The following is a 12,841-nucleotide window of genomic DNA, read 5'->3' as shown; positions in this document are numbered from 1 at the left end:
GTGTGTGTGTGTGTATTACGTAAGACAGCTGTTCATGTGGTGATAATCGAATCATTCCCATGACTGAGTCAACTGGAACTCAGGGCCTCTCAGACTCATCCTCCATGCGCGTCACTCTCTCTCTCTCTCTCTCTCTCTCTCACACACACACACACACACACACAACACACAATATGTATTTGTTTCCCCCTGCCTCTTCACTACTGTCTGCTTTTTCCCTCACAGCACTTCCCTTTCATACTTTATACGCCGCTCATTTGCTCGGCCTCGCTACCTGTTTTTCTCTCTCTCCGTTTTCCTCTTCGTCACTCTTCCTCTCTCATTCCCTCTGTACTTTTTCCTTTGTCTCCCCTCGTTTCCTCCACCTCCAGACATTTCTCTCCGCTTTCTCCTGCTTTGCTCTCTGCCTCTACTCAAATAGGAAGGCACAAAAAAACTCAGAACTAAGTCTGAAGTAATTTAAAACTTCCTTTACGTGCTTTGATCACTGTTCATCTAAAAAATAAAAAAAAGCAATGAATGTATCTTTCTTAAATTAGTTACATTTGGTAGAAGTCTGTATAAACACACATCTATCTACACATCTATAGAGTCTGTAGGCGAAAGACAAGATTTTGACATTGGAAGCGCTCTGGTTTCCATTTCTGCCTCCGGTACACGTGGGGAGAAAAAGAGGCAGAATGCATTGGCAGAAAATGTCGCCTGAACCTAAAACCCCTTCAGAGAGCACTGATGTGTGTGTGATGAAAGAAACAGAAATGGAAACGGTTTCTGACTTGTTTCCTGCCACTCTGGAAAACCCGGGAGATCGGCCCTCGCTGCCCCCAGGGGCTAAACCAGCGTCAGACATGGCAGCCGGTGAGCTCCCAGACTGACTTGGTGGATATAAAATACACATTACACGGGATACTCAAATACTCAAGTTTAAAATCAACTTATTACAGTGATTCTAGACAGTGAAAAAGCTGTCATACAGAAGACGACTGGATGAAATATACATGAGCTAAAGGCCGAATGTGAAAATGGCCTCTGAGTTGATAAGATAGTTCCCCCCATTTGTTTGCAGATAAAAGCCGCGGCTGGCTCTGGACTTTAGCGTCTTCAGCCGTGAGATCTGATGCTGCTGCTGCTGCTGCTGATGTTGAGGAGCGAGCGTCTGAAACCGCTTCTGCAGATGAATCATCGAGGGCGGAAGACGAGCGACGATGAACAAGGCTAAAGAACACGTCACTCATGGCCTCCATGTGAAACCGTGTTAAAGCAGAGTCAGAGCATTTCTCACTGTCCCATCTACACACCCAAGTCATGAGCCGCTCTTCATGTCAGCGGTGTTTTGATATTTCAAAAAAAAGAAAAACCGTGTGAGCCGTAGAAGGAACAAATGTGATCCTCATCTGGCAGCAGACGACTTTTTAAATCTGTATTCATATCCTCTCAGATATTAATTTCCATTTTTCTAGTTCTCCTGCAGTCTCCACTCAACATAATGAAATTAATGTGACACACACACACACACACACACAGTCAGCTGAATTCAACTCCACCCACTTCCTTCTGCCATAAACTGTAGAAAAGTGTGTCCACTTTTACTGCAGCATTTTCACATTCCTAACAATCAGTGTTGAGACAGTTTTAAAATGGAATAATAGTAATAATAGTAATACTGGTTATGGTAATTGTTGTATTGTAATCTGTAGTGGAAGTCGCTACGTTATTCAAACCAATGATAGCAGGATAAGATTTTTCACTGATTTTGGATTTCCTGGCATCCAAAAACAAATAAAACGTTAACTAAAAACAGGCACATTAGTTCAGATTTCAGTCAGTTGTCAGAATATTAAAATAAGTTCATCCGCAATCATTATTTTAAGTTGTGTTGAATTTTGTTTTGCTGTAATCTTTTATTTTACAGTCAGAATCTCCCTTTTCTCTCTTTTGACACGATCAGGAGAAATCCTGCAGCACATTTCAAAAGTCATAAATCCATTAGCGCTGCGGAGGGTTGAGCTCCACACACTTTGTCAGCTCGGTTTCATGTTAGTGTGTGTGTGTGTTGCAGAGCCAGCCGGTGTGTTTACATAATGTGTGTGTGTGTGTGTGTGTTGCTCCTGTGGACCCAGCAGCCGGCGGAGGGAGAGGGAGGATTCAACAAGGCCTGACAGCTTCACTGCAGAGCCATCACAACCATAATGAACTAAACACTGCAGGTCGTACCTGATTCAAAGTTACTTCCTTTGCATGAAGAGTGAACGAGTTTATCTGCTTCCTTTTATATTCGACGCACTGGAAAGACACATTTCGGCCTTAAAACATAAACATGTCAGCCTCTTAGAAATCACTATTACTATCACCTTGACAGAAATATCTCATACCTTTTTTCTTTTTTTTTTTTTTTAAACACTGTTGACATAATAACTTGACTTGATAACTTTCATTCATTCATTTTCAACATATTCATATTCATGTTAGCTGTTGCTCACAAGTCACCTTAGACTGATTCAAAGTGAACAAACACACCAATCAATTTAAAACTGTGTGAAACTGATGTCTCAAATAACGCGTTTTTGCATTTACAGCATGTTGTTTACATGTAAACAAATGAACATGCCAACAACAGGCGAACAATGCCCAAATGTGTGTTGAATGCTGTGACGTGTTGATCAAAGTTGTTCTGCAGGTTTTTGACCTGTTTGGGCTTCCGTACACGACAGTGCAGTGCAGCAAAACATGACAGATCCAAAAATGTGCAATGTGACCACAGGAAAGCATTTTAAAAATAAAATCTCAGCAGAAGTTTGTAGTTTTTCCACAATCTCATGACTATTTCCAGGTGTTTTTTTTTTTTGTTTGTTTGTTTTTTTAACTTTTTGAAATTTCTAGGATTTCCAGGTTTTCCTGGACACATGGGGACCCTGCCTTAGCATCGCTCACCTCCAGTCAACATTCATGCACACTCCCAGATGGCTGTGTACGACACATTTACAAAACTCTGAGAGAAATATCACTCAAATGTCAGATGTTGGTCAACTTTAATATCTTTAATTTGACTTATGAAACCCTGATTGAGAGAGTGCCATGTAGAGGTCCTCGTGAAAACACACTGCAGGTCAGGTCAGGTCAGGTAGCCTCCATGCTGATTTGCCATGTCTGAAGAGGCAGTACAGGTTAGGATTAGGCCCTAAACTCGGTTAGCACAGCAGTAGTCAGTGTGGATCAAAGTGGAGAGCACATTAAAAAAAAAAAAAATCAAAAACATCCCAAAAGGTATGAGTAAAACAATCCACAGTTTCTTCCCACATACTCGACAAATAATTCAAATTTAGAAAACAAAACAAAACATTAAAGTTTATACAAGAGAGGTCAAGACAATTTCAACCCTCAAAAGAATAAAAACAGGAATTCTGTTGACAGGAAAAAAAAAAACAGACAAAAGGGCAGAAGACAGCAGGTGCAACAAGCTGACTCGTGGTCTAGTCGACTTTCAGTAACGACTCAATCATCTAAGACACCGCCTGGGCTCCTGAAACGGCGCCGACACGTGTCAGAGGAGCCGATGATCCAGGAGGTGAAGTTCGACGTCTCACACACACACACACACACACACACACACACACACACACACACACACACACACACACACACACACACACACTCTCAACACAAACTCAAACCGAGTGAACACCAACAGATTATCCAAGATGACACAGCAAAGCAATTTCAAACCTCGGGATAGTCACACACGCATAAATTAAGAAATAAATAGAAAACACTTTTTACCCCCCTATTCCAGCAGTCGTTAAGATCCAGACCACTAGGTGGCGCTCAGGGTTAAACAGGAGACTAGTTGCAAAAGGCAGAGAATAGTTAAAAAAAAAAAAAAAAAAAAAAAAAAAAAAAAGCAGAGGACACCAAGACATCAACCTACAACATAAATAAAGACCTTTTACACATTATATCCTCATCAGTTTTACATGGCATGCGTTAATCTGATTAGAGCGAGCAACTTTTTGAGGCAACGCAGACGGACGATCTCGCTGTCAGTGGAGGTGAGGATTGGCAAATGACACTAAACAGACGTGGGTAACAGAGAGAGGAACGAATAAAAAAAAAAATACAATGGATGAATACTGATTTTTTTTTTCTGACGAAGCTGCTGAGCTGCGTTGCCTCAAAACTTTGACCCCCCTTCCCTCTACACAGCAAAGAAAGGCAGAAAAGAGGCAGACGGGATGACAAGTACAGTTGTAAAATTCATGAACACACCTTTTCATACTTGTTATATTTCACCGCTGTGTGAAAACACTTTGCACTGGTACTTTGTGTGATTGCTTGGCTTTGCACACCGTAACAAAAGCAACAAATCCAACCCTAAAACAGAATTCATGTTCTTCTCATGATCTAGTGGGGAACTTCTCAAGTTGGTTCCTTAGCATCATCCCGGTTAATTCTCATCATTTACACGCTGGCTTATTTAATAAAAAAAGACATTATTTGCATTAAGGCCAGACTTTATAACTCGTAAGTACAAAAAACTGCAGCATCTCAAGAGCCCTCAGCTGAATCCTGTAGGATTTCTGTGTGCGTGCATCTCATTAAGTATGCTTTACACTTGGACACGCCTTAGACACACACACACACATAAACACACACACACACAAACACACACAACAGAAGGAAATGCCAGAAGACAAACAAAGTAAGTGTTCAGTATCATTACAGTGACAAAGACTTGAACCCAGAACAATTAACACATCCTGAGATCTTCTATCAAACAGTGGTAAACTGACTCCACAAAGCAGAACCACCCGCTGAGAGAGTTCGTCCAGGTCGTTTCTAACGGCGACGTGCTGCTGTCCCTCATCTGGCGCTAAGAAATGCCGACTGCAAATACAAGATAATGTCCTTAGATTCAACATAACAACATCATACAGACAGGCTGGCATGAAATCAGCAGCGGCTGAGCGACTGACGGCAACAGAGCGAGCACGTCTGCCGCTGAAAACTAGAGACTCTTTCAATCGGTGGTTCTTTTACAAACCACCTTCCCCCCAAAAACAGACGCTCTAAAGCCATGAGCATGACTTCCCCCGGGGGAAAAAACAAAAAAAACCAATATCCATATGTATATTAATGCACGGACATTTAAGATCATGCTTCAATCAGCACAACTTGAACGTCAGATGGCCTTGGTTGGGCAGACTTGGCACAGAGCGTGTCCAGAGCCATATATTTGAAAGAGTTACAGCATCGAAACCACTAAATGCTTAAAGACAAACTGTTCTCAGTGTTGTAACTGTTTGAGATATAGAACTGTATGAGTCTAGAGGGAAGCAAAAAAAAAAAAAAAAACCCTGTATTGCTTTATTTTGTTGCTATATAGATTAATACTACGGTAACCATTTGTAAAACAGCTTGCATCCAGTTTTACCCGAATGTGGGGCTTATTAAACTTGTCAAGCCCAGGACCCCGACTCATCCAAACACATGGCTGTTTTTTCTTTCTTTCTTTTTTTTTTGTGCAGGAACTCTCCAGGATCAGGTCCACTATTTAAGAAGGTCTAGTCCCTCCTAGTCTGTCCGAACTGTGCAACAAACGGTGGTTAAAGAAAGCAGAATTCATCAGTAACCTTCATCCTGCACTTAGAATTGAAGTTCCCTCCTTCTAGTTCCCACTTCAGACAAAACTAACAGGTACACATTTTCTCTTTCATACTCTCTGCACATCTCCAGCCATGCAAACCGTGTTTCTCCCTTTTTTTTATGAATATTTAAACTTTTGTACTTCATGTGTTCACCTTGTACTCCTGTGTTTATATACGTTTTTTATGTATGTGAGGTTTTTATTTTGCATGTCTCACCCTGTGTTGTTTTTATTGCTACTGTGGCAGAACCAAGGACAGCCCCTTGGATAAATAAAGGTCTTCTACTGCTACTACTATTGCTATATTGTTAGCCCTTCAGAGTGTAAAAGTTATGCTGGTGCTAGATCGGCACTAAGGTCCAGCTGCCTGAGCAATCACGCTTCCCTTTTCTGACATCACCACGCAGAGAAAAAAGCTCTGCCTCCGATTGGTTGGTTCACATGACAAAATACAAACTCTGCTTCTTATTGGAGGGCTCAGATGACATCAGAAAAGGTATCGTCGGTGCTGCTTCATATTAAGGCATGTTAAGAGGAAAGCATACAGCTGAGGAGTGTGTCTCGTCTGAGGAAGCCATCCTGATATTTGGGGCATTGTCTTGGAGGGGAAGCCATCCTAATTCGTGCTTGTTACAGAAAGAAGCTGTCGTTATTTTGGTTGCATTGTACGAGGAAGATTATTCCTTCTTTCTTTGGATGTGTCGTTAGAAGTTTTTGAGTTTGTCCTGGCGGTCGCGGCTATTTGCTGTTGAAGAGCTGCAGGTCGAGGCGGACCCACACTTCGCCCGTTGGCACCTCGTGGAGCAGGAGACGCCGCGTCGCTGCCCCCTTGTTCTCCAACTCTTTCTTTATGGTTGCCACGGGAACCTCGGTGCGACCCAAGAAATCTGACGTAATAAGACAAAAGACGGGGCATGTGTTGAGGAAAAGAGGGGGAAAAAATGAAGGAAGGATGTTCTGTGGTCAGTGCCTGGTGACCAGTCGGTAATTTGGATTTAACAAGTAAACTCCAAACCCAAATCTGAGCAAATCTTGACATCTTATGGTTAAAAGTTGGGTAATGCATGGAACGTGACACCACTTGGCACCGAGGAGATCAGCCAATAGCAGATGACCAGTTCAAGTACCCTAAATTAAACCATTAGATGTCACACTTTACTCAGATTAGGGTTTTGGGCTTGGCTACTCTTTAAAGTATTGACAAATATTGCGAAAAAAGGGATACAGGAATGCTGTGTGGGTCCTCTCTCAGGCAAATGAGAATCAGGTGCTCTTTGGAGAGGGTTAGAACAACGGAAAATATGTTTCAGTTCATCTTCATTTTAAATAAACATCTGATGTAACATATGGCATATGGAACATCCAAGGTGCACTGTTCCATTGAAAAAATACTTTAAAAGCCTTTATTATTACATTGCTAAGTACAATTAAAAAGCCTGGCTGCTGACCAACCCGTTTCAGCTCCAATGGCCTTCACTGGGGTGCAGAGCCTTCTGAAGCCTGCCATGTAATATTAAAGGCTTTTTAATTTTTTGTTCTTGTTTGGATGTTCTTTTAGTTTGACGGTTGTATTCGACACAGGGTATTTATTTAAAAAAGGAGACAAAGTTAAACATATTTTCCAACGGCAAATGTTGGTTGGGAGAAAATACATTTCAGAAAGCCTACAGGCAAATACACCTCTGGCAGTGTGACAGCTCTCTCACAAACGTATTAAACGTGAGCAGAATGAAAAGGAAAGGGCAGGAAAAATGTGAGCGCAGGAGAGGAGAAGAGAGGAGAGACGTCAAGGGCAGAAGAAGGCAGAAAACAGCAGAACTGAGTGGAGACGCAACGAGACAAGACAAGAAGACAGAGGAAGAACAAGAGCATGAAGAGAAACTGACCATCAGGTGCAAACTGGTCCCTTTCGAAGATGGTGATGCAGAGGACGTCCTGGTAGATGTCCTTAATGTGGAACTGACAGTTGAAGTTCCACTTGGGGTTGAGAGTGTCGTTGAGCGTTCGGGACGTGTAGATCTGAGCTCCCATGGTCACTTCGCAGTACGGGTTGCTTTTACCTTGGAGGGGAGGAAGGGACAGGTGAGCGGCAAAACAGACGAGGGGTGAGGATGTGAGAGGAGAGGAGAGAGGAAAAGTGGAGGGGAAGAGGAGGAAGATAAGTTCGAAAGGGAGGGACGACTCCAAACAGTGTACTTGTGCTTTACAGAGCATAAAATTACATTACCTAGGAACAAGAAATCCTATTAAAAAATAAGTCTGTAAGAAATAGAACGTAAGTTAAATTAAAAAGGCTGAACTGATTTAGCTGGCTTGAGTTCAGAGAGGTTGCACCACAGTATCAGACAGAAAATACCTTCTGACTGACAGTAAAAACTGTTGACGAAAAGGAATGACAGAATGCAAAAACTAAACATGGCTTTATGTCTAGTTTTACTTTGGGCAGCCTCGTGTCGGCGCATCCCACAACACGAGCTTTAAACATCCAGGCTCACCATTGGGCTTGCAGGCCTTCAGCTCAGTAGCCTCCAAGATAGTGACAAGAAGTCTGCCGATTCCACTAGCCTTCATCGAGCGAGCTGCAAACACACACACACACACACACATAGATGGATTAATCCACTGATAATACAGTATCATGTCATATACACGGTGTGTGTATGTGTGAGACAGTGTGAGTGTGTGTTGAGACGGACCTTGATAGGCCTTTTCTCTCTTCTTCTTCTCTGTCTCAATGAAGTCTTCCGATGCAGCCTTGATCTTCTGAACCCATGCTGTCCTGCAAACACACACACACACACACGCTCAGCAAATGTAAAGGCCAATGAAATGTGTGTGTGCGTTTGTGTCAGAGTAAGAAATTAACTTCTTTTCAAAAAGCTCTTGTGATCCCACTAATTCAACACATTTTTATGGACATTCTGATCTATTTCAAGAGCAGACTCATCCAGCTATGAAAGGATGCATGTACACCGCCTATTGACAAATCAACATTTAATTATTACCACAGAGATTTTTTTTTTAATTAAAGCATGCAAAAAAGGTGAAATACAATTTAGCCTTGTGGTTTTAGGGATATTTAATGAACTTTGAGGGGCATTTTTGCTACAAAGCCCTGTTAATCTCTAATACTGGTGTGCTTATTTGTGCATGCTTGTGTGTGTGTGTGTATGTGTGTATGTGTGTGTGTGTGTGTGTGTGTGTGTGTGTGTGTGCATACCGCTCATTGATGTTTTCAGTCTTGAGTATATAGACCCTATCAATGTGTGAGATGTGGAAGACAGGCTCGTCGCTCGAGGGATCTGGCAGCTTCACCAGAACTTCGTTTAGAAACACGGGCTGGGAGAGAAGTGATAGTAGATAAGTTGTCATGCAAGAACAAATACAAAAAAAAAAAACAAAAAAATGCTCAACACCAACCACCTCTGAGTACATTAAAAATTAAACTAAAGAAACAGAAAGTGATAAATTAGAATTACACATGAAGATCATAAGTACAGATACAATATAAAGTCACCCCAAAGGAAAACACTTCATGTTTTGCTCAAAACACTGGATTGCATTAACTGCACCAGCAAAAAAATATGCACTGATGAATAATCTATTTAGGGTCCAGAGTATTTTCAGTGTGCAGCAAGCTTTAAACGTTTTAATAAGTGTGTTATTTTGAAAGCAAACACCCTGCTGGGCCAGCCAGTGGCGCTAGAGGGAAGGTCATGGGGTCACCAAATCTTTGGTTTCATCCTCTAGGCAACATGAATGTTGTCACAAAACATCACGGTGATCCAACAAATACATTTGGATATACAGTATGCCCCTCTGGCCTGAACTGCTGACAGACTGACTGCAAAGACCTCCGCCTCTCAAAAAACACTGGATTGTTTGCCTATTTTGTTTTTCGGTATAAAGAAAACTATGGTGTCTCCTGCAAAAATGAGGAATAGCATAATGTTGTTAAAGATGTGAGCACTTATTTTAAGCACTCACATTTATTATGTTTTATTCTCAACACTTTGAATCTAATTGTCAGTGTTCAAGTATCACATCTAAACAATTTAACACTTAACACAATCAAAACTATCTTTTCATCTCCAGGACACACAGAATCACTTTAACTGGGGTCGGCAGCTTAAGGAAAGACAACTTGGGGTCCAGAACATGAAGATGTTTGAAAACACTTGATTAAAAAAAAAAAAAAAAAAGGAGCAGAGACAACTCGGTATGTGAACGTGAGTGCACTGAGTGTGGTTTACTGACGTCAGGTTACATGATTTCTGTGTACTGAGGTCAACAAATTTCAAATCCTCGCTGTGATTTTGTTGGTCAACAGTTTTCCAAGACATCATGACATGTACTGCTGTGTGTGTGTGTGTGTCTGTGTGTGTGTGTGTGTCTCTCTCTCACCGGCTTGTACATCTTGAGCTGTGTGTTGTTCTTGTTGCTGAATAGTTTATCCGGTCCAGAAGAGCTGAACTGTTTCGAAGCGTGTGTTAGAAGCAGGAAGTCGTTAAAGAGGAAGGCCCACAGCTCCTTGTTGCTCTTTGCCTTGTACATCTGGACAGAAACAAAATATTCATCACTGTCAATTCTACAAGCTATTTTTTTGTAATTACAATAAGCATCATTTTTATTACTTCACAACTCTTCTCACCTTGCCACTGTGCAGCAGTTTTCTGGGGCCCAGACAGTTGGTAAGAGAGTTAAACACCAGGTTCTGTGGAAAGAGAGAAACATGGAGGGCTAAAGTGTGTGTGTGTATCTAGGAATGAAAGATAAAAAAAAAAAAAAAAATAAGACAAATTTGCATGTATGTTAGTGTGTGTTGGTTGTAACTTCCCTTTGTCACTTGTGCCCAGAAACACACGTTGGAGTGTGTTTCTGGGCATTGAGTCTGTTAGTGTTGAAACTAATTAAGACATGTAAAATGTGAGATGCATCATCACTGAAATCATAATATAAGCTATAGGGCTGAGTAAAAATAATGATTTTCTCAAAACTTGGTCACGGTTCATAACTCATAACTTGTCTTTCTTTGGCTGCTGATTCAGATTTCTGGATGCCCTAATTATGGTTCTCAGATTTCATTTCTTTTTTTTTCTCAAAATGTCCAAAATATTGGTATTGTGAACATAATAATCAAAAGAGATTTGCTTGAGTCTTTAGTCTGAGTGTTTGTTTAGTTATTTTTGTAGCTTATATTTATTTATTTTTGAGGCACTAATATGTTTGGATACAGTGTATATTCTAACAAATGGGAGAGACATTATGTGTATCTATGTGAGTGCCTGTTTGTTACCTTTTGACATTGGTACGTTTGGTTTTGTTGGTGACTATATGTTTGTCGTGGGGGATGCCACCTGGAAGAGGTGGCATCCCCCATTTCTTACAACTTCTGTAAGAAATGCTTTTACATTGTCAATACTTTTGATATGAAAAATGAGACCCGACCCGACATTTTCGGGTCGGGTCGGGCCTAAAATTTACGTGAATTGGGCGGGTCGGGTCGGGCTTCGGGTTCTGTGGGGGATTTTTTTTTTTTTTTTTTTTTTTAAATAAAAAAAAATAGAATTATGTGTTCTGTTATTGATTATGACGTTTCATTTTTATGTGACTGGTGGAGAGAGTGAGAGACTGGATTGGATTTGGAGGCTAAACTTTCAGTGACAGACAGACAACTAGCTGTGCGAGTGCAGCGCAAACAAGTGAGAGAGAGTTGCAGCAGTATCCCGCTGTGCTGGCACACTCGGCAGCAGGGACGGTTTTTGCTATGGGCAGTGCAACTGCCCAGGGCGCAATCTACTTGGGGGCGCACGAGAAAAAAAAAAAAATCTCCAGTTTTCTAGACTACCGTATTGACCCGCACATGCCGCGGCACCATCAGTCGGCATCAGGCGGGCCGGCCGCGGCACCGTCCGATACCGCGCCCACCCGTCAGGTCTGCCGGATCTGACAGGTGAGCTGCCTGATGCAGGCCGGTGCCGCGGCCGGTCCGCCTGATACCGACTGATGGTGCCCTGGTGCCGCGGCCGACCGGCTCTGCTAAATAATGGCGAATTTGGCGATTAGGGGCGATTTTTTTTTTCGGGCTTTATCGGGCTGTCGGGCCTAAAGTTCGGCTAATTAGTCGGGTCGGGTCGGGCCTCGGGCTGGCCCAGTCCGGCCCGGGTCGGGTCGGGTCTTAATTTTCAGGCCCGATGAGAACTCTAGTTGTAACTGAAACATCCCTAACTGAGCTGATAGGCAATCCAATCAAAATTGATACTGAATTGAACTGGGACTTTGTGAACCACAATGAAATCGGGGTGGAAACACCGCGCCCTAAAAAGCTTCATACGCAGTGAAATAAAGGGCACTTCACTTGCCTGATCATTTTGGCTTGTGTATTCTCCTTTATTTAAATTTAAAAAACCTGTGTCATGTCCCTTTAAAACTAAATATATGTAAAATGAATGCTCTGCTTTTACTAGAAATTGTGTTTCCATTCTGCACTGACTGAACTGAGGTGTGTGTTCATTGGTTAGCATATCAATACCTCTGTCACTCCCTCACACTGCACGTGGGTCTGGATCCACTCCAGTCTGTCGGAGTTCTCCTTCTCTCTCACCCCCTCGTTCACCTGGTCAAAAAAGTAACTCCGTAAATAATCACAATCCAAACGGAAATATAAGATCTTAAACATGTGGGCTAAAAAGAAAGAGCAACAGCGACATAGAAAAACAACTTAACAATTAAAGTGAAGAAGTGCGTAAGTGAGCACATAAATGGAGAAATAAAAGTGAATAAACCTGTTGGCAGAGCTCCTCCGCCCTCTCCAGAGCCTCCTTCAGAGGACCACGATCAACATGGCCTTCTGCAGTACACTCCAGGATCTACACACACACACACACACACACACACACACACAAATGGAGGAAAACACACAGACAAGTTTATTTTACCCACAAACATGAGAAAAAAACATGGTAAAGCATTGTGTTGTGTAATGTCAGGAGTTAAAAGACAGACGCTGAGGAAGACGTTTGCCTACATTTTTGATGTGCAGTGGGTAGCGAGTGATCCTCTGCATGGGTTTCAGCAGGAAGCTCGACAGCGGCATGCCTTTACACCTGTAGTCTGTAGCAATTTTCTGATGGGAATAAAAGACAACATTAACATACATTTCAAAACCGGATTTACCTTGAACATGCAGCACTGCACATG

The 12,841-nt window shown here is 42.0% G+C and overlaps 1 protein-coding gene across 1 annotated transcript in view; it reads right to left on the bottom strand.

The window, feature by feature from the left end:
- Positions 1-3,017: 3,017 nt before the first annotated feature.
- Positions 3,018-12,841, bottom strand: part of itsn2b (intersectin 2b) — a 52,335-nt gene continuing 42,511 nt past the window's right edge. Inside the window, exons 31-40 of the mRNA XM_030047176.1 lie at positions 12,669-12,767; positions 12,427-12,510; positions 12,174-12,257; positions 10,293-10,355; positions 10,046-10,195; positions 8,862-8,980; positions 8,338-8,420; positions 8,137-8,220; positions 7,528-7,701; positions 3,018-6,528 (exon numbers count right to left, since the gene is read on the bottom strand). Coding sequence (XP_029903036.1) covers positions 6,380-6,528; positions 7,528-7,701; positions 8,137-8,220; positions 8,338-8,420; positions 8,862-8,980; positions 10,046-10,195; positions 10,293-10,355; positions 12,174-12,257; positions 12,427-12,510; positions 12,669-12,767 — 1,089 coding nt within the window. The 3' untranslated portion in view covers positions 3,018-6,379. The remainder of the gene's footprint in view (positions 6,529-7,527; positions 7,702-8,136; positions 8,221-8,337; positions 8,421-8,861; positions 8,981-10,045; positions 10,196-10,292; positions 10,356-12,173; positions 12,258-12,426; positions 12,511-12,668; positions 12,768-12,841) is intronic.

This window comes from Myripristis murdjan, chromosome 3 (assembly GCF_902150065.1).
Source record: "Myripristis murdjan chromosome 3, fMyrMur1.1, whole genome shotgun sequence".
Lineage (NCBI taxonomy): Eukaryota > Metazoa > Chordata > Actinopteri > Holocentriformes > Holocentridae > Myripristis > Myripristis murdjan.
The sequence above is the reverse complement of the archived record's forward strand: the minus strand, read 5'-3'. Positions and strand labels throughout refer to the sequence as shown.